Source organism: Hibiscus syriacus, unplaced genomic scaffold (genome assembly GCF_006381635.1).
Source record: "Hibiscus syriacus cultivar Baekdansim isolate YM2019G1 unplaced genomic scaffold, ASM638163v2 tig00110356_pilon, whole genome shotgun sequence".
Taxonomy (NCBI): Eukaryota; Viridiplantae; Streptophyta; class Magnoliopsida; order Malvales; family Malvaceae; genus Hibiscus; species Hibiscus syriacus.
The window spans coordinates 126,027-147,732 of NW_024062700.1; the positions used below are offsets into that span (position 1 = coordinate 126,027).

Sequence of the window (21,706 nt, forward strand, 5' to 3'; positions counted from 1 at the left end):
AATGGTACTTTCAAAACGACGATCGGAATTCGGACGGTGTCAGAATCGTCGTCGAAAGTTGAGGTTGGGAGAGGGAATTTGGGAGGAATTGGGTTCTGATTTTCAGAACCCAATTCACGCATATATCATATATATATATATATATATATATAAACCAAATACCTAATTTTTTTGGGGTAAATTCAGGGCTTGGTCCCTGAATTTTCTTTAACTCTAAAACAAGCTACAAGTTTTAAAAACTTCCAATTTAGTCCCCAAAATCCACCAATTTTTACAATTAAAACCTCAATTCCCAATTAAATATTATTTTGAAATTTTCGGGTTGTTACACATATGTCACTTAACGGGGAAAACTAATGTCGTTTATCGCTCGGACACCTATAAAGGTAACGTTAGACACTTGGATAAGCCAAAAAAATAATATAGGCACCTATTCGGCATAAAAAGTATAGTTTGGGGACTTATTTGGGCATTAATCCATAAATAAATAAAAGAAAAAATGAGTAATTTATTTATAGAGGGCTTTATTATTTCCTTAGATTGGAAATCTCTGCAACAATCTTAAGGACTTATAGCATTATTCAGGTATTCCCAAACTCCATAGCTTCGTTGGATTTTCTCTCTCGTAATCAAAAGTTTCGATGATGTTCTTGTTAATTGTGTATTTGTAGGGTTTAGCTTTACTTTCATGAATTGAATTTCAAAAGATAAGAAAAGAATCATGGCTAATTTATTCGAATTCAAGCTCTCCAATCTATTGTTGATATTCCGAAGTTGAAAATTAAATATATTTAAACAATCATAAAGAAACACATTTGACGGTGGATTTTGCAACGAATCTCTGAAAATTAGCAATTATTATATTTTTTTGAATGAATGGTACTTACTTTCTTATGGGCGAAAACTGTTGTATTTCTTGGATTTTTTTTAATAATCTGTGTAGAACAGGTATGATTGATTCAGCCAAGTGATATTTGCCATTGGTGATTGGACAGATAACTCTATGTACTAATCTAAATATATTTATATGCATGTGTGAGTGAACAGTTGTTTTACAACAGTGAATGTCATTCAAATCTGTAGAATTCAAATAATCTTCATCTGGCCTTATGAAGATAATGTTTTGTGTTCCATACATAATAAGAGATACCTGCACCTGTTTTATTTTGGTTGATGTTGTCATCGATTGTACGCTCCTTCCTTACCATCCCTTATAGATGGAAAGTATTTCTGATTTAAGATGGCTTTAGAGAAGCCTTCCTGCTTATAGATTACAACTCTTGGTTTATGGTAGGAATTTAGGGACAGGGATCAGAACTCTGAGTGTAGGATGCCAGAGAAAGGCTGAAATTTTCTGAGGCAGTGGAATGACAACAAATAAACTCATGGTTTTGCTCTTCTGCTGTGAATTGTACCTTGAGGCATCATAGTAGTAGTAGAGAGAACAGAACAAAGTAGAAATAAGAGAATGGAGTTTCCACGATTTTGCTAAGGTAAACTCAAGTCGACATAAAAGCCTTAATTATTTGTCTAGAAAAACAAAGATTACCAAAAGTCCCTTGGACACCAAAAGCTCTGGTTATTTTGATAAGTTCCTTTCCTAATACCTAGTTAGTTAACATCTTTACTTGGACCAAAATGATTTCTTCATTTATGTGCATCTAAGGATTGTGATATTATCCCTTTGTTTGCAAATAGGATGTACTTTATATAGCCAAGCCATTGATGTGCTAGAAGCTTCATTTTTATTTTGGATTGTTGGAATTGACAGCTTTGATCGAGAAGCTGCAGAAAAGGGGAAAAGGGGAAAAGGGGAAAAGGGAAAATTGTAAAATTGTTATTGGAATATTTAATGTGAAATTCAAGTTAGGGCTAGTTCCTCCTGAATCTTTTCGTTAGGCTTCTGAATCTTCCTGTGATGATTACTACCTTTTTTGCTGGATGCAATTCCCAGACTTCCCATGACTGGTATATGACTTCAATTTGTTCCAAAGGAACCTACCCCATATTCTGAGTTTAGCTTGTGGAATATAAATTTTGGAAGATAGCTGGATATAGTGATAGATAGAGAAAGCCTTATTTTGAATTGGACAAGAGGTTGACTACTTATACTTTTGAGCTACAGTTATATTGACATGGAAACAAACAAGTGATTCCTATTGCTGTTGGCCAGGCTTAGTACTTTAGTGTAGATAAGGATCCTTTTACTGTACGTTATGAGCTTTGATATTCTCTTTATGGCACTTTTTCTTATTTACACGATTGGTTGTTTGGTAAATGACTGCCGTGGATCAACTTTATATCTAATATTCTGGACATTGTGATGATATAATGCTCTTTCAACTTCAAATTTGCACGAGTGAAATGTAATGAACTAGGATCTTGCAAAGGAGGAATCACTTTGATGATAAGTCTAACTTTAATTGTTTACTGAAGTCTTATACTACATGTTCCATAATGTTTTGTCTTTTGAGTTTAGGCTCAATTGTTTTGCTTTATTTATTGCTCCTTGACTGTGTTGTGTTGCATGTATGAACAAAAGTCCCAAAGCATTGCATCAATATTTAATTGTTTTTCATGTCACATGATGCATGAGTAGTTTTCAAGTTTCTTTATGAAATCAAATCAAAGTGGGGACATGTCAGTGCTCTTAGAACTTATAGGTCATATTTTTTTCCTCAGGTCATACAGTAGCAACGGAAAATGGGAAGTAAAGGTCAAATTCCACCCCCTCATATGAGGCATCCTCTCCCTGGCCCTGGCATGGTACATTCTGACCCATTTGGTCTAGGAATTCCACCCCGTCCAGTTCCTTTTCCACATTTTGATATGTTGCCACCTCCAGAAATCATGGAACAAAAGCTTGCTGCACAGCATGTGGAGATGCAGAAACTTGGTACAGAAAACCAGAGAATCGCTGCTACCCATGGGACATTGAGACAGGAACTTGCTGCTGCACAGCATGAATTGCAGATTTTGCATGCTCAGATAGGAGCCGTAACATCTGAAAGAGAACAACAAATGAAGAGCCTTACGGATAAAATAGCTAAGATGGAAGCTGAATTGAAGGCAGCTGAGCCTGTTAAGACAGAGTTGCAGCAGGCACATTCTGAAGCTCAGAATTTGGTTTTAGCTAGGGAAGAACTTTTGTCCAAAGTGCATCAATTAAATCAAGAAGTTCAGAGAGCTCATGTAGATGTGCAACAGATACCAGCTTTGATGGCAGAACTTGAAAGCCTCAGACAGGAATATCTGCATTGCAGGTTTTTGTTGTGCTCTTATCTATAGGTGTTTTTGGAGCAAAGTTGAGAAAAATTAAAGTACAGCGACTGGTATTGAACAGAAAATTAATAATAAAACATTTTTGTATTGTTTGGAAGTCCGCTGTAGTTTTTTTTTTTTAATTTTTTTTGGAGCTAAGTTAAAGTTCTTTCAATCTTTTCTTTTTGGAGATGTTTAAGTTCCATGTGTCACAATTATGTGATAACCTATTCTTGATCATGCAGGGCTACATTTGACTATGAGAAGAAACTTTACAACGATCACCTTGAATCACTTCAGGTGATGGAGAAAAATTATATGACCATGACAAGGGAAGTGGAGAAGCTTAGAGCGGAGCTGACGAATGCTTCTAATGTTGAGAAAAGAATCGGTATCCTTTCTTCTGATATTTTCTTTTTGATATTTTTATCCCCCCCCCCCCCAACCCAAACAATTACCAATGTAGATGGCTCATATATGGAACCAAATGCAGTTGGGCAATATGGCAGTGCTGCAGGAAACAATGAGAATGATGCTTATGGACATCCTGTGGGACAAAATGCATATGAAGATGGTTATGGTATTGACCAGGTGTGTAATCTTCTTCCATGATGGCATAAATCTTTCTTTGCTGAAGTATGAATGGGTTATGAGTATGGGTTCAACTGCTAGTATAAATTTCATTAAATCAAAGTTCATACTTATTTATATAAACATGGATTAATTAGCATTTTTTAAAGTATGAAACAGTAACTGCACAAACAGCAGTAGAGTTCCTCTTACTATGCCTTTGTGGTTGCTAATTCCAATGCATCTTTGATTCAATGTATTGAGAATTATGTTTCTTCTGCTAATTCTTCCATCTTGTAGTTTAATGGCATTCTTCTCATTCTGCATTACAGAGACATGGCTCTCTACCACCTGCTGCTATGGGTGCAAATGTAGGTGCGAGTTATGTTTATGCTGGAAGTCAATCCGGGTCAGGACCTGCACCTACAAGGCCCGGGTACGAGATGTCTAGAGGACGTGCCAATGATTTTTCGAGAACGACTGATTATGAATCACAAAGGGTGCCAGTTTATGATGTACAGAAAGGACCTGGTTACGACGGTCAAAGAGCCCATGTCTATGATCAACAAAAAGAAGCTGGCTATGACACCCAAAGAAGCTCTGTAAATGATCCATCCAGTGGTGCAACCTATGATGCAGCAGCAAGAAGCTTTGCAGTGCCACGCGGTCAAGGAGCACCCCAGAATAACGGACCTTATGGATCTGCAACACCTCCTGGTCGAGCTGGAAACGCATACGGTGGAAATCCTGCTAGGAGGTGAGAATAATATCATTCAAATTTTTCACAGGGATGGTAGATGGCATGAATCTGATATCATTTTCTTTCTTCTTTAGCCATTATTATAATCATGTTTGTATGGAACAAAGTACGCAAGTGTCCACTGACCCTGTCTATTAAAGCTTAACCGAGTCTTGTAAGACAATGAACTAGTTTCATGCTTCTTTCGGCCTTATAAAGAATGATATTAGAAAAACGTTATTCGAATCCGGGGCACATAATGCAACTTGACAGCAAATAACTGCCCAAGCAGTTTAGTTGAGTTTTAGTTCAGACACGATTCATGCTCTTTTGCCTCCTATGTTTGTTGTGATAACTACCAAAAGAGCAGTTCAAATGTTGTTTTGTTTAAGTGACCACATCAAAACAAAGCATTTACAATAATCTTTTTTTATGGACAGCTTTTGGCGATGACATTTGTTTTGGGTACCTTTCGTGAGGATATGTATATAATTAAAGCACGATGTCCCATCATTGAAACATCATATTAATGTGGCCAAAATTGCCAAATCATGGCCTCATGTAATGCACATTTCCCCCCATCCTCCGAGTCATAATGTTGCATTGAAAAAGCAGTCTCCTAGGTCTCGTCATTTGTTCTTTGGATGCTGCCTTTTCATATTGTTCAAAATGTATATCTTAGCTTCTGACCCAACACTGACCCAGAAGGTTTGTGGAAAATTAGCATCATCCCATTACACGATGCAGAGCTTTTGCTTTTAACATTGTAACATCCTTCCATAGCCATTGAGGGTTTGTATTTCAAGCTCACCACCATTCTTCCTCCTGTTGATTAGAAAAACAGAAATCCATCAGAGGAGAGAAAGACCCAAAAGGAGTGGGAGGAATTTACCTCAAGAAAAATGAAAAGGAAGGGGAGAGTATGTGCAATTTGAGAGGTAAGAAGGCACACCACGCATTTCTTAACGTCTCCTTTCTTCTTTATATATCATGTGGAGAGTATTGCTGGCACTTAGGACAATGCCAACTGAAGATTCATGCCCACTGCCCTCACTGTCCTCTTCTCACAAAATTAATATGGCTCGTACCAACCTTGATATTTGTTGTGTGGGGCTTCAACTTTACTTATTGGGCTTTCAATTAGTGTGAATTTTGCAACCGTGAGTTAGAATTAGAGATTGCATCTGGTCGATTTAAGTCAAATTTTTGGTCAATTCAATCTGATCCAAAAAATGCATAACTTACATCCAAATTTGATCTAATTCAAAAGATATATATCCTACATCTAATTTGATTCGAAGAGTATATTTTCTCTATCCGAATCGGATTCAACCCAAAATTTTAAAGTATAAACTCGATTTGACCCAACATAAAATAAGAATCTAATTAAAATAACTATATATAGAGGGAGTATTATAGTAATTTTTTTATCAATTTATATGAGAAATTACACCATTACTTTTGGGTACATGTTTTTCGTCCTCCACTTAACCTGATTTCACCCTATATGAAATCTGACTCAAATTTTATTTGTTAAAACTATTTTATCAAGCCGAATGATATCAAAATCTATTGATTTAAGTTAAATTATCATCCTAATTAAAAATCAGCATAATTAGACCCCCAAAAAAACTCATGTCACTTGTAAGTGAATGAGATTGGGGCATGCCATATAAATGATAGGGAATTATACCATTAATCACTAACATTATTTATCATTCCGTTAATAATGATTGTTATATGAATTATAAAAGTCTAGTGTAATACTTTTAAAACAAGACTGTAAGATATTTGAGCGTTTTTAAATGATTGAAAATTTTATTAATATGGGTTAAGTATAAGATAATATCTATTTAAATATAACGCTCAGACATTTGACATTGAATGCTCTTCTGACATTCCTAGTGTTCGAATTCAAGACTTTCAAGAATAAAAAACAATTTTTTTTCTATTGAAGTTTCATAATTGTGAGATGATTTTAAATATGAATCTAATAATTTTACTAATTATGAACTAATTTAATATATTATATTAAAATTTAAAATTTTAAAATTAGAAGAAATAAATATAGAGGATAATCGATAAGAGTTATCAATATAAAATTTATAAAAGAATAATTGATAAGAAAACTTAAAAGCAAGAACCAAGTGGCTAACATGTGAAAACCGTGTTGATAGAGGGAGAAGACGAAGCATAGCAGAAATCAAGGAATAAGTGTCTACTCTCTTACCTCTTAAGCATTCACAATCAATGTTCCTTCCTTTGCCCTCTAATCGACTTTTATCAATTTATTTATTTATAAACAATTTTGGATAATTTCATAAGAAAATTTGGAATGTTAGACGATTAGGAATCATATCAAACCCTTGTTCATCGTCTTCACCTTAACTTGGGATACAAACCAACCTTGTTTGGATTTGATATTGTTCTTGAAAGACGTAGCCTGCAAGCCAAGTCCCTTAAACCCTCCAGCATTATATATATATATATATATATATATATATATATATATATATATATATATATATATAAAAGTTGAGTTTCCCTGTCGATCATTAGAGTTCGCCAAACAGAAAATTAGAGAGGGGTCAAACTACCCCCTATTCCCGCCCACTTTCCATCCAAATTTATGTTGAAAAAACTCACCAAGCCCTTTAAAAGGCCTCATAAACCCCCAACACCAGCACCAGCACCTCCTTCTCCTCCGCCGTTATCTCCGCCCATGGCTCCTCCTCATATTCCCCAAAAAATCCAACCTTTCCTCTTCCCCAGCGTCCAATCCTCCGTTCTCCCTGACCCTTCACGTTTCTTCTCCCCGAAGCTCCTCTCGTCCCCTCTCCCCACGAATTCCTTCTTCCAGAACTTCACTCTCAAAAATGGCGACCAACCCGAATACATCCACCCTTATCTCATCAAATCGGCCGACTCTTCCCTTTCCATCTCCTACTCATCTCAGTTCCACAACCCTTCTTTCATTTACAAAATTTTCGTCCCAGATCTTACCGTCTCTGCTGCTGATAAAACCGGCCCTGCCCATGTGATCTCAGTGTTACTTTGGATTTCCCCTATTCGAACCTCCGGTTCTTTCTCGTCCGAGGTAGTCCCTTTTTGACCTGCGCTGTAACGGGGAATACTCCTGTATCGATATCTACTGTTCATGCGGTACTCTCGTTTTCTTCGAACAGTTCGCTCACCAAGCACACCGTTCAGCTCAACAACGGTAAAACTTGGCTTATATATACTTCTTCGTCTCTCAGTTTGAATCATGATCTTTCTTCTATCGGTTCCGGTGGGTTTTCGGGTATAATTCGGATTACTGTGCTGCCCAGTTCTGATCCGATGTATGAATCCGTCCTTGACCAGTTCAGTTCCTGCTACCCGACCTCAGGTGACGCGGTTTTGAATAAACCGCTTTGTTTGGAATATAAATGGGAAAAGAAGGGATGGGGTGATTTGCTTATGCTTGCGCACTCGCTTCATCTTGATATTTTAGCCGGTGATTTTTGTGATGTTAAGGTTTTAGAGAATTTTAAGTATAAAAGTATTGATGGGGAGCTCGTTGGTGTTGTTGGTGATTAGTGGGTGTTGAAACCGCAACAGGTTTCGGTTACTTGGCTTTCGATTAAAGGGGTTGACGAATAATCGAATGCCGAGATTGTGACTGCTCTTGTGAAGGACGTTGAGGCGTTGGATACGTCAGCGATATCGACGACATCGTCTTATTTTTATGGGAAGTTGATTGCCAGAGCAGCGAGATTGGCGTTGATTGCTGAAGAAGTAAGCTATATTGATGTGATTCCTGCGATAAGGAAGTTCTTGAAGGATACAATTGAGCCATGGCTGGATGGAACTTTCAATGGGAATGGTTTCCTGTATGAATCGAAATGGGGTGGCATTGTGACTTAACAAGGCTCGGCTGATTCCGGGGCGGATTTCGGTTTCGGTGTTTACAACGATCACCATTATCACATCGGTTACTTCCTTTACGGAATAGCTGTCTTGGCCAAGATTGATCCGGCTTGGGGAAGGAGGTATAAGCCACAAGCTTACTCACTTGTGGCAGCTTTCATGAACCTAGGCAGGCGAGCGAATTCAAATTATCCTCGTTTGAGGTGTTTCGATTTGTACAAACTGCATTCATGGGCCGGAGGGTTGACTGAATTCGCGGATGGTAGGAACCAAGAAAGCACTAGTGAAGCAGTGAATGCATATTACTCTGATGCACTAATGGGGTTAGCCTACGGTGACAGCCATCTTGTTGCAACCGGATCGGCACTCATGGCATTCGAGATTCAAGCGGCGCAAACATGGTGGCATGTGAAGGAGGGAGATAATCTGTACGTAGACGAATTCAGAAGGGAGAACCGAGTCGTGGGAGTGTTATGGGCCAACAAGAGGGATAGTGCCCTTTGGTTTGCTCCACCTGACTGGAGAGAATGCCGGCTCGGGATCCAATTGCTACCCATATTGCCTATCAGCGAGGTGCTGTTCTCCGATATCGAGTTCACGAGAGAGCTTGTGAACTGGACCTTACCGGAACTGGGAAGGGATGGCGTGGGAGAGGGATGGAAAGGGTTTGTGTATGCGTTGGAAGCAATTTATGACAAAGAGAGTGCTGTGGAGAAGATAAAGAAGCTGAATGGTCATGATGATGGGAATTCACTCACTAATCTCCTGTGGTGGGTTCACAGCAGAGGCAACGAACACGAAATTGAACATGGTGCAGGGGGGAAATATTGCTGGTTTACCCCCTACTGTGGTTGATTTCATCTGTGTTATATATTTGATTTCATTTGAATAAACCAGCAAATGTTGCTTAATACTACGTAAGATGCTTGCACAAAATGATCTTCTCCCTATATACGAAAATACATAGAACTCTCCGATCAAGTTAATCAGCCAACACATATCTGTTCATCAAATGTGATTCAATATGTTTTAAAAGCATCAAATTAGTCGTTTCCAAATAATAGACATGGTTGACGTGTCCCTTATAAGACCAAAATAATGAAGTAATCACGATTAGCCATCTTCTCCTCTGCCAGACCTTTTCGGAAGGGTTGACAAATCGAGCAGAAACGCCTGACACATGTTCTTTTAATACGCTCGCATTATTCAGATATTGTACGTGTCCCAAGTTAAAGTAATCATTTTATTTTGCCCAACTCAGATCTCTATCCGTATAAAGCTCACAGGAAACTCAGTGTCCCTGTGAATTGAGATTTAATTTGTTTGACTTTACTGTCTGTTTAAAGCTGTGGGTAGCAGTTGAGATGTACATATAAAAACATATATCTGCAGCTACATATATTAAAAGAATATAGTTGAGATTTTTAGGCCAATTTTCGGGAAGCTTTTTGTTTTACCCATTGCTTCAAGTTTATCTTATGTAATTATTTTTTTAGGGTCGAGTCTTAAGTTATCACTTAATTTTAACTTTATTTTTGTTTTGATCACTAATACATTAACCTCTTGTTAATATTAATATCCGTTAAAATCAGAGAAAAAAACTGAAGAATTCATCTGATTTATTCAATTATAACAACATTTCATGTACAAATATATACAAGCTCATTATGATTACCTCTGCTAACTAAAGCTGTTAGTGACTAACTAAAAACTGTTACAACAATATTGAACAACTAATGCTAACCAACTCGTAACAATATCATATTGCACGTGTGATTTTAGTGATAAATTAAAATGTTAGAAGTATGAGCGTTCAATATCAAAGAATTAAGAATTATTTTTAAAGAGATAATACCTTATATATTATATCTCAGCGCTGAGAGGTTACAATTGAATTGGAAAATAAGTGCGTTTTGATTGTTTTTATTACTAGCTAGAGTTATATCGGAAATTTCTTTTTAACCTTTTTAGCGTCTCGCTTGCTTCCTTTTATCACACTTCGTTAATAGGCAACCGCACCGGTTTTAGGGCCGATAGTCAGCCGCCGTTTTTCTTTACTTTGTTTTTATAATTTAGTTTTTAATAACATATATTTATGACACATGTTTTTCTGTTTTTATAACATATTTTTTATGTATTTAGGTATGTTTTTGATTTTTTTATACGTGGTTTGACCATCCTTTTAATTTGATTTTTTTAGATGAGATTTGATATCGTCTCGATTGATCAAGAAGATGTTTATTTATTATCTTGTTGATATTTTTTGATTTGGACCCTAGGACTGGTTTTAAATACGCGGTTTGGGTAAGAAGATAGTTTCTCACGATGTTCAATTCTGATTTTTTTATTATCATTAGTCTTTCAATAGTTTCATCCACTGTTGTGGTTCGTTTATCGATACAGTCATCTATATTTGTATCAATCTTTTATTCGAGTTTTTAACTTTTTTTAATGTTATTCTTATATGATCTTAAGTGTCTAGTTTCTTATGTAATAGCTATAGACAAATATCCTAATTATGCATTTAATTCATGCTTATGGATATTTCCTATTTTAATAAGACTAACTACTTCTATTTGCATAAAAAAAAGTTGCAATTGAAATCTTATTTGTCTCCACTTTTGTGTTAAAACTCCATGCAAGGATGAACACATAATTTTCCAGTGTGAATTTCTAAAAGTTTAGGAAGTGACGAGCTTATAAAAGTTTAGTAGGATAAAAATATATTTTAAGTAGAAAATACATAAAAAAATTATCTAAAAGATCTAATAATTTTAAATTTTTAGGAGACAACTACGATAGCGTCGATCCATTCCTCTTGCACGTGAAGTAGCTCGGAAAATTGTGAAACCTGAAAGCCCAAATAAATATTTCATATACGTGTGTTGACGAACCGCGACATGATCAATAAATCCATTATTCTGACTGCACTTACTTACTACCCTCGTGACTGTAACTAATCTTCTCCACCTACCCCACAACACTTTCTCACTTTTCATATAAAATCCTCAGGGCCTTGTCAATAGCTTGAAGAACCAGAAAATGAAGATGGAAGTAGAGGTGGCAACACCGCCACAGTTGGTGCCCATTTCAGGGCAAGAGCAAAAGTGTGTCGGGAATGTATTTCGTTGTAGTTTTATTGCAGGAGAGAAGAAGCTCATATGTGTTACAAGTGGCAACTCTTACTTGGGTTCTTGCGTTGTCAAGGAGCTATTGTCTCATGGTTACCTTGTTCGAGTCACCATTCAACACCAAGTCAATTTTATTTAACCCTATTCTTCAATTTCAAATAAGACAAGGTTCGAGTGTGAATATGCTGTCAATTAACTAAAATATTTATTAACAGATACCATTAAAGTTGTTGACATTGAATTGCGGTTGTTTGAGCAATGGAATTGGAAGAACTGAAAGATGTGGTTGGGGAAGAAGAGTTGAACCTATTGGAGAGTGTGGTTATAACCAAGATGGGAGATTTACAAAGCCTTTGTGATGCTTTTAGAGGCTGCCATGCTGTCTTTCATACATCTTCCTTCATCGATCCGCATGGGATCTCTGGTTATTCAGTAAGTCCATCTTCCTTCAATTGAAAAAATTGAAAGTTCGGTGAGTGAAATAAAAGAGAGTAAAGTTCAGTGAATAAGCATATAATTTACCCTAATTAGTTTTAGAAAATCACAATTAAAAACATATTAAATTTGATTAACAATTAAAGAAAGCAAGCAAAATCATTTCGTCAATCTAATACTCTCACCTTTTTTGTCACCACCGATGCATGACCACCGTCAACGCTGCGAAACTGCAAGAGCTAGTAATATTTTTTTGAATGTTAGGGGCTTAAATTTCAGGTTCCCCGGCTACATCTTTGCAATCTTCGGTATCTACCAGCAACAGCAGTTCCGCCGGAAACCGGAAAGTATGGAGAGGCAAATGTCTTTTACCCGGGACATCGGCCATGCGGCCGCCGAGACTTATCTTATTACGCGGCTTACCTTCACTCTCCTCAGATATCTCGGGTATATAATATAATATAATATAATATAATATCAATTGCATTCTTTTTTGTTCGTTAAAAAAGTGTGATTTTATAGTTCAGTTTTCCGAGGAAGTGGCACTTTTATGAGAATCGAGTTTCTTTTTTCAGTTTAATATTTGCGAATATAGGCTGTCTTTACGTAGACAGTTGAAGGAAAGAAGAGAACCAAATTGAAATAACATAATTTTTCTGAATGGATGATTGGGAGTTTTGAGAAAGTAGGTTGAGTTCCAACGAAGGATCTACGTGTCTATTAGGTTGGACAAATTTCACCCGCTTTATGATTTAATGGAAATGTTGTTACCATTCTGAACCTTGTTCTACCATATTTGAGCTTGGTCGTTCTCAAATTTCCTTGCTGCGTGTGTTGTTGATAATCTTTTTGGTACATTTTACCATGTTACTTGACTCCGGTGTGAATTGTATATAAATATGTGGATCCTGACATAAGCATGTTTAATTTTTGTCAAGTTTTTTCATGCATGTTGAGGGTCCTTAGAGGGTCATATCAAACATATGAGTTGAACACAGATATTAGCCTCGGATACTTCAAGAAATATGAGGAGTTTGAGCAAGGTATATTTTTAGAGAGAGAATTAATTAACAACAAAAATGGTTCACTTTTTATCTTTTTCATATATATATTGGATTTTCAGAGAGAGAAGCAGTGGACAACAAAAATAATTCAACACGCATATATGTATATATGTTATTGTCCATAAATTTATTTTGTATTGCTTTCAATTTTATTAATATATATTGATTTAATCATACATTTGCATTCAGGGTAGGCTACCGGTGGTATACAAGATTAGTTGCTCTTGCTTGTTATGCTTTGCTTCTTATGCCTGGTTTTCTTCAAGGTATTTTCTATATTATTGGTTGATTAAATTTTCTGCACAAACTTGCAAACTTGTTATTAAGAATCGTTTACTTCTCTTTTTACATGAAAATAGTAGGTTATGGTTAAAGTTAAAGTTGAACAAATGGTTGCCTCTTGTAAATCTTCTAAGAAGCAAAAAAAGGTAAATATAAGAATGAGGAAAAGGGAAATGGAAATCAAGGTGTTAGAAACTTGGTATATTTCACATAGATTTATTATTCTTTTTTAATCCTGTGGCATGTCTCATATATATATATATATATATATAAACTTGTTATAATTTCTATAGTTTTCATGTGTGTGTGACCAACACGATCTTTTGTAAAAATTAATTGAATAATTGACTGATATTTCTTTCACAGTGGGTTCATTTTAGAATATTCATTAACAATATATGATTCTAGAGCTTTTTGAATGTTTTGTGACCAAGTGACATCATTGGCTCAGCTGTAACTCTACCCCTATGTGTTTTGGTTCTCCCTCTAATTCAATTCATGGTGACAAGTATCAGTGTGTGATGGGAGTTTCTATCAAGGTTGTGAAAATTGTGATCACACAGCTGTTTGCATGGGAATAAACGACGACGACACAATGTTTGCCTTCATGCTTTGGCAGTTTAGAGATGGTTATATTGTTAAGATTGTAATCATACAGCTGTTTGCATGAGAATAAATTATAGATCTTTCCTATGTCGTTTGCTATGCCAGAAATAGGTATATTTGTAGGTTGCTTTCAAATATCTTCAGATTGATGGAAAATAATTACTTAAGCATTACTTGTTAATCTTCTACAGTTGCATATTATTATTTTTTCTCAAGTCAAGTGCGACGGAGTATTATTTATGGAAATCAACCAAGGAATAGGTATGTGGACATGTGACACAAGTACTTATGGAGTCAGGCCAACAACCATGTATGTTGTTGGTAGAATGTTGGTTGCTTCATTCTAGTGACCAAGGAATCAAACTTGGCACATCAAATGACAAGTAGTTATATTCTATGGCTTGCTTTTCACAGGTTATAGATTAACATTGCTCTTTTCTCTCCTTTGACGATGATTTGACAGATTGGATTTATACTTGCCAGCAAACAGTAATGGCCCAAAGCCAGTTGTGGTATTTGTGACTGGTGGAGCCTGGATAATTGGGTGAGTGACATGACATGAAATTTATTCATGGTGTATCTGTCACATTTTAATGTATGAATGTGGATTAAAATTTAAATATGAAATACATAATATAGCCTTAAAGTTCCTTAATATTTCATTAGGGGGTTCTGCATCAGATTGTCTATTCTTGTAGTGGTCTGTGCTTAGGAATTAGCTAATCATAGATTGAAATATTTTATACGAGCCTATGAGGTCTCTATAAACCTAAAGAAAGTTTAAGGCTAAAAGTGCTCATTCACTTTCAGTGGATTTGAATGATCAGTGTATCAACCACTTCCATATCTAGCTGAGCATTAAATATTTACTGTAAGTATATAACATCATTCATTTTTTCTGTTGATTTAGGTATAAGGCATGGGGTTCACTTCTAGGACTGCAATTGGTGGAAAGAGATGTCATTGTAGCTTGTATTGATTACAGGTATTAGTTTGGTTGATGCCATGACATGGTGTTCAGTTCACTTTTGCCAACAATGCATCCTACGTGTGAAATATTTTAAGGGTCAAATTAAGTACTTGTAACTTCATGAATGAAATACCATACCTCTTGAATGTTTTTGCCTCTATGTTCCATACAATTTATGAGGCCTGTTTCTTTTCTTCTACCGATAACTGTCTTTTCTCGATATTTGTATGCAGGAACTTCCCCCAGGGAACCATTAGTGACATGGTGAAAGATGTATCTCAAGGGGTCTCATTTGTCTGCAATCTCATTGGCAGATATGGAGGTGATCCTAATAGGTGACTGACTGGCTGACTGCTTTCTTTGACTTTGAATGCCTCTCATGCATCCATTTATCTGAATATGCACTGTTGTGGTTATTTTGAATAGAATCTATTTAATGGGGCAGTCAGCGGGGGCACATATTTCTGCTTGTGTTCTTTTGGAGCAGGCAATAAAAGAATCTAGAGGAGAAAGCACCACCTGGAGTGTCTCCCAAATCAAATCTTATTTTGGTTTATCTGGAGGGTAAACTTTTATCTGTTCTTCATTATGAGACTTGCATAAGATATGCTGAATGTGCAGACAGCTGTACTTTCCATTGTTTTGGGCTTAACTAGTACATTTAAGCATCAAGATTAATGCTCCACAAGGATTTTTATACAAGACTAACAAGTTCACATTGCTATATGAATTTTAGACTTTTTTAATACGTTTTGTAAACATTCATATCCTAATAATGAAGAAGCAACATGTTACTTTTTCCATTGCTTATGTAGGGTGCATGACTGTCACATTGAAATTCCGATAGAACATTAATGCTTCAGATAAAATCCAGCTGAAAGACATTTAGCTATATTTTTTCGTGAAAAGTGTTGTCAGTTTGTTTGAAATTTATTATCTTGAATCACAGCTTTTGTTTTGTTTTGTTGGTTGGTTTTAAGTTCATGATGTGCAAATAATTCTCTCAGTTTCCATGTGTTTTTTCGTTGTAGAACTTTATCTTTTGGGTCATAGTTTTCACTCTTTCTGATTTTCCTAGAGGTTGTTTTGCAAGAAAGTATTGCTGCAGTGGGAACAACTCTGTAAAATGCAGTTTGTTTTGTTTGCATCATGCTTCTCCTTTTTTACCTCCTTTTTTCCCCTTCTAAATTTTATTTCCCTCGCCAGTTTTCTTTTGTTATGTTATTTTATGAAGACATTCTATGGTGCACCTGAAAGAATTTTACCTTAGTTACTACACTGTACTTCTGCCTTCAAAATGAGAGAAACATCAATCAAAGTTAGTTAACTAGAATTTAGCAGTGATGCTTCATTTGGTTGTCAATTTACAAAAATAGGGTGTAAATATTTTATTTGACACTTTGCTGTGAGCATTTGCTACGGAAGAACTAGCCACTGAAAACCTATCAATCTTCTCTTTTTGGTTGGTGGAAATATTTCCTAAACTGATTCTAGAACATTAAGGCTTTCTTGAAATGTGAAGATATACATATGAGCAAGCCGCTTAAAGTGATATGCATCTCTTTATATGTTTCGTATGGGCTTGTTCTCCAGTTAAATTGTATAAACAGATTTGACAGTTGTAACCAAATACGTGCTTATTTCTTTTTAAATTGTGATTAGGTACAATTTATTTAATTTGGTTGATCATTTCCACAATCGAGGCCTTTATCGTTCCATCTTTTTAAGGTATTTTACCGATTATATTTTGCTACTAACCATCTGTATATGCTTTTCATTTTCCTTTTTATTATCCCGTGTATCATTTATAAACCGAATGAAGTTCCATTTCAATGTTACAGCACCATGGAAGGGGAAGAATCCTTTGAACAATTTTCTCCTGAAGTAAGAATAAAAAATCCAGGCAATAGAGAAGCTGCCTCTCTTCTTCCCCACGTTAAACTTTTCCATGGAACTTCAGATTTATCAATCCCATCAGATGCCAGGTTAGAACACCTGTTGGCCTAAATGTCAACCGTTTAATGTCTTTGTTTCCTTTCAAACTGCACAAACCAAACGACCTAAGTGGTTTAGGGATTTGTTGTTATCCCTTGAGATCCCGGGTTTGAGCACCGCAAATGCAGGGGTATAAGCATTCATTGTCAAAACAATATATTACTTTGAATTCACCCCAGATATATATAAAAGAAGTCACATTGCTATATTTTTATTCTGGAATCCTAAAATGTATTAAGTAATAATGATTGCAATTGGAATAATTTGAGTACATTGTTCTCAGTAATGATGTATGGTGATGTGGAGACGTACCTCTGCAGTGGATTTGCTGCAATTTTTCACAGAAAAGAAGTCACATTGCTATATTTTTATTCTGGAATCCTAAAATGTATTAAGTAATAATGATTGCAATTGGAATAATTTGAGTACATTGTTCTCAGTAATGATGTATGGTGATGTGGAGACGTACCTCTGCAGTGGATTTGCTGCAATTTTTCACAGAAACTGCTATTCTTGATACTGATTTTTTTGGTGCAGTATAAACCTTGTAGAAGCTCTTAAAGGGGCAGGGGCCGAGGCAGAAGTGATTTTATATGATGGAAAATCCCATACAGATCTGTTTTTACAGGTTAGTGGTTATTTCTGATGCAGATCTGTTTTTACAGGTTAGTGGTTATTACTAACTTTTTTAAATGTCATTATGGGTTTAATATACTTGTTTCGCTGCAGTCTGGTCATCCTAAAATTTTCACATTTCATATTCATTTATATGTCTGCTTGGGATCCTTTTAATCTACGTATAAACTGGGATGACGATGTCAAACGTGCGTTTAGTTTAACAGGGAAACGAATCATCTCCCAGAGATCTTTGTGAATTTAGCTCGAACTGCTTCAAGCTTTGCCGTGAAATAGTAAAGTCAATAGTAGTTATCCTAATAGTATTAGCCACTAGCTTATTGTTTCTGCACTTGAAGGTTTCTTCCAGTTCCTTAGGAAATTAAACTTGTGAAAAAATCGATATGGCATCGACAAACTCTTATTTCCACCCCTAAAATTGAGTACAGGATCCGTTAAGAGGTGGAAAGGATGATCTATTTGATCATATGGTTTCAGTCATACATGCCAGTGATGAGGAAGCTCTTGCCAAGGATGCCTTGGCGCCTCCGAGAAAACGCCTTGTACCCGAGATTTTGTTAAGGTTGGCTCATCATATCAGCCCATTCTAATATTTCTACGTTTCTCAATGTTTGATCAGGCACAACCTTGTTATGCTATTTTTTTTTTATAATAATGCCTTGTGATATCTCCAATTCTTTCTCCATTGGTATTCATTGTAGCACCCCTTGGGTTCTTGATTCTTGTAGGAGCAATATTGTATCAGCCTGCCATGAAAAAGGGCAGCGTTTGGTGTCATTCTAATACATTATTCATGTATTATGGTTTAATCCTCATTTTATTGTACAATTTTAAAACAATACGAATAAATAATATTTTAATTTTAGAACATAAATCGTAAATAATGTCAAGTGTATGATACCTATATTATTTTTGTTAGAATAAAATAAAAGTTTAAGTCGTTTTGGCGTGATAGTCATGTCAACAATCATTAGTCATATTACTGTAATGTCAATCCAATGATATAATTGAAATAAAAATCAAAATTCAGTGGTATAATTAATAATTTTGGAAGGTGTAAACGATATTATGCTTAAGTTTAATGGATGTATAGTGTAGTTTATCTTTTTAATTAAAATATTCTATTGTAATTTATTAATATAAAAGTATATACGCACGTATTCTACCAATAAAGAACTTATAAAATCATTCTTTTGTCAATATTTTTTTATTAATATGAGATAAGTACAAGACAGTATATGTTTAACGATAAGTCTCAATCTTTGAACATTGAACACTCACACCCCTGACATATATGGTGCTCAAACTCGGATCTTCAAGGAACAATAACATTTCCTTTACCACGTATGTCACTTAGTTCGTGCTTATTTAACAATATTAACTATTAAAGTCCCGGTCTTTTTCTTGACTATTTACAAATCAATCAGTATTATATAACTTTGAATTAAAATTATGAATTTGGAAATAGAAATAGAAGGACAATCCAAAGGTTGAAAAAATTGATGTCAAAATTAGATTGTCGGTTCCTTGTAGATACCTGAAAAAAGAGTTGCAATGTGAAAAATGTATGGCATTTTCTGATATTAAACTCAGGACCGCCTAACAGCTTTCCTTTTTGAATGATCAAATGAGAAAAGGAAACAATGACTAACACAAGTTTGATGGCAGTGTTTGAATGAATGAAATGCCAATTTATTTGACATTTAATACGTAAGAGAGTAGACAACGACCAAAACCACCCAACTCTCCGATGGTTGCATATTCACCAAGCGTCGGCTGCTCCTGCCCTGCTGCAGTTCGCCGCCGCCGCATGGTTTTTGGTTCTAAGGGCAGTTTCCTCCACATCATGGTTTCTGCCACATACCACTACACGCCTTCGAAGAAACCCTCTCCACTTGGTACTGCTGCTCTTTTTGTTGGGGTGGTTATCATTAACATCTGCATCGATCTTCAATAGCTCATGGTAAAATTTGATCCCACTCAACTCGATAAGCTGATCGAGTCTCTTCGAAATGATTTCGATCTCGTATGGATCGAGGAGAGAAGTATGTATGGGGACCGAATCCGATCCCTTCATCTCCACGCTGTTGTTATTGTTGTTTCTCATGGCTTCCAACTTGTAGCGCGAAGGCCCCGGAGCTCGTTCCGATCGTTTTGCATCGGATACTGGGATCGGCATGGGCTTGGCTTCGGAGCTTGAGCCGCGCTGGTGCCATGCCCATGCAGCTGCTTTCACAAGGTCCAAATCGTCGTTGGAGCAAGCTTTGGCCATGATGTGGTTTTTGTGATTTGATAGTGTTCCTGTTTTTGGTTTAAGGAAACAGAAGGGGTTGGGATTGCTTCGTTGTTAGAATTGAATTTGGGGGGGGGGGGGGGCATTAAATGAGAAATGGAAAGGAAGGGGTTGAAAGGTAAGGGTAGTAGTCCATGTATGTCCTTGGAACTAATTTTCACGGTCATAAATGGGACGTTGAGACGATGACATTTGCTTTTCAATTTGGAACCAGACATTGTCTCTTGTTAGTTATGTATGCGTATGGTCACTTGTTCCTCCCCCCCCCCCCCCCGTAGATGCATACCCCTTCCACATTTCCCATTATTATTATCAGTAGGGATTGTACGAACAACAACTACTTCAATTATATTTTTCAAGTTAAATATCTAAATTACTTATTATACTTAAAACTATTATTTATAATCAGTTTAAGTCCCATTTACTCTTTTAACTGTGTCCCTGGAATCTCTTCCAACTATTCTTCATATCCCGCTCGAAACTTGGCCTCGCGTATGCACTGCAATGCAAAGAAATGAAAAGACAAGAAATTCCGATATCCCACCTCTGCATATCTCTGAGGGTGGCCTGCCTTAGCTTTTACGCCTCCTCGGCCGAGAAATATCATGCTCGACTCGCCTGACTTCATCTTTCAGCTCCTGCAATGTTGTTTCTCTGTATTGCGTTGCGCCTTCAGCTTCTAACAAACTTGACAGGTGCTTCACTTAAGAGAGATACTCGGTCTTTGCTTCCACGGAATCAGTGATTAACTTTCCGGTTACCAACTGCATTGAGCAGATTAAAAACAATTGACGTTCTTGCAACAACAATGTGATTCCCGATTTAAGCTTTCTATTCCAACGAGTTCATCAAGATTTTAATCCAAACATGTACCTCTTTGTGGGCAGAAATGCATTCAAAATTTGCATTTTTGGCTTCAATAGTAGATGACTTTTCCTGTATCCCAATGGAATCATAGTTAATTATTAGTACAATGTTTAAAGGGCAGTTTGATATGCATAAAGCCTAAACCACCTATTATGTCACACCATCAAGAGCCAAATGAGCAGAACATTATCTCGGAGCGTGTTTCTATCATCAAACAAGATTACTTTAGGTGAAGAAAAACACATTTGATGTACATTATTGAACTTGAAAAAGAAAAAAAATACCAAAAGATCGTAGGACAAGCATGATGGTATTTGTTTTCAACTGAGAATATCATATGTAAGGCCCAAACTATAAGTGAGACTTGGGAATTTTAGTAACTAAAAGGGTTTAGAAGAAGGGTTATTATCAATTTATCATTAGTAAGGCCTGGGGCCATGCAAATTGAACAGACACCAATTAGAAAACTATCTTCTGATATTAATGTGATACCTACACATTTGAACCAGAACCACAACAATCAAGGTTTCTATTTGGCACCCAAAGCTGAAAACTAAGCAGTTAGGTTCTCAAACTTCGCTTCTTTTTATTAAAATCAATTTTCACATGAGACTAAGCACAGGAGAGAAAGAGAGAGAATGGTGGGGAAAGGGGATCACCGGTTCATTAGTTTCTAGGACAAGGCAAGAAATTAAAATAAACTTTGTTAATGGTAGCCCATAACAAAAATATGAATGCAATGGTCAATAAAACATTCCTTCTTTTATCAGGTCTTGGTAATGAAGCAGAAATAAATATAAGAGCAGAAGAATAAACAAAAGACAATGGTTGGGAAATATAGTCGTCTCATTCTGGCCATTATCAATCTAAGGATCCAAGCTCATGAAACAATATCATTTTATTATCATATTCCCTTCATCCTCATTTTTCGAGTAGAATCTTAAAACA

At 36.1% G+C, this 21,706-nt stretch overlaps 3 protein-coding genes and 1 pseudogene across 7 annotated transcripts; 3 read left to right on the plus strand and 1 right to left on the minus strand.

Moving 5' to 3' along the window:
• Positions 1-489: 489 nt before the first annotated feature.
• On the plus strand, positions 490-4,607 carry LOC120120951 (protein FLX-like 2). 4 transcript variants are annotated; one of them, XM_039140435.1, is made up of 6 exons: positions 552-585; positions 1,900-1,968; positions 2,683-3,263; positions 3,507-3,652; positions 3,728-3,852; positions 4,164-4,607. In XM_039140435.1, the coding sequence occupies exons 3-6, from the start codon at positions 2,704-2,706 to the stop codon at positions 4,590-4,592; spliced, it is 1,260 nt and encodes a 419-aa protein (XP_038996366.1). In that variant the 5' UTR covers positions 552-585; positions 1,900-1,968; positions 2,683-2,703; the 3' UTR covers positions 4,593-4,607. The 4 variants fall into 4 exon arrangements, with proteins under 4 accessions (XP_038996365.1, XP_038996367.1, XP_038996369.1 ...); XM_039140434.1 differs by lacking the exon at positions 1,900-1,968 and having other exon boundaries at positions 490-585; XM_039140436.1 differs by lacking the exon at positions 1,900-1,968 and having other exon boundaries at positions 490-585; positions 3,746-3,852.
• Positions 4,608-7,199: 2,592 nt separating this feature from the next.
• On the plus strand, positions 7,200-9,364 carry LOC120121096 (annotated as a pseudogene).
• A 2,880-nt stretch (positions 9,365-12,244) lies between these two features.
• Positions 12,245-18,239, plus strand: LOC120120953 (probable isoprenylcysteine alpha-carbonyl methylesterase ICMEL2). 2 transcript variants are annotated; one of them, XM_039140439.1, is made up of 11 exons: positions 12,245-12,492; positions 13,299-13,375; positions 14,189-14,258; positions 14,461-14,541; positions 14,908-14,982; positions 15,201-15,302; positions 15,394-15,531; positions 16,630-16,695; positions 16,809-16,952; positions 17,500-17,590; positions 18,027-18,239. In XM_039140439.1, exons 1-11 carry the CDS (start codon positions 12,248-12,250, stop codon positions 18,186-18,188), a joined length of 1,251 nt encoding a protein of 416 aa, XP_038996370.1. In that variant the 5' UTR covers positions 12,245-12,247; the 3' UTR covers positions 18,189-18,239. The 2 variants fall into 2 exon arrangements, with proteins under 2 accessions (XP_038996370.1, XP_038996371.1); XM_039140440.1 differs by having other exon boundaries at positions 12,290-12,492; positions 13,304-13,375.
• A 1,037-nt stretch (positions 18,240-19,276) lies between these two features.
• On the minus strand, positions 19,277-20,195 carry LOC120121097. The gene is made up of 2 exons (XM_039140560.1): positions 20,152-20,195; positions 19,277-19,853 (listed from the first exon to the last, which is right to left on the minus strand). The coding sequence occupies exons 1-2, from the start codon at positions 20,193-20,195 to the stop codon at positions 19,361-19,363; spliced, it is 537 nt and encodes a 178-aa protein (XP_038996491.1). The 3' UTR covers positions 19,277-19,360.
• Positions 20,196-21,706: the final 1,511 nt, after the last annotated feature.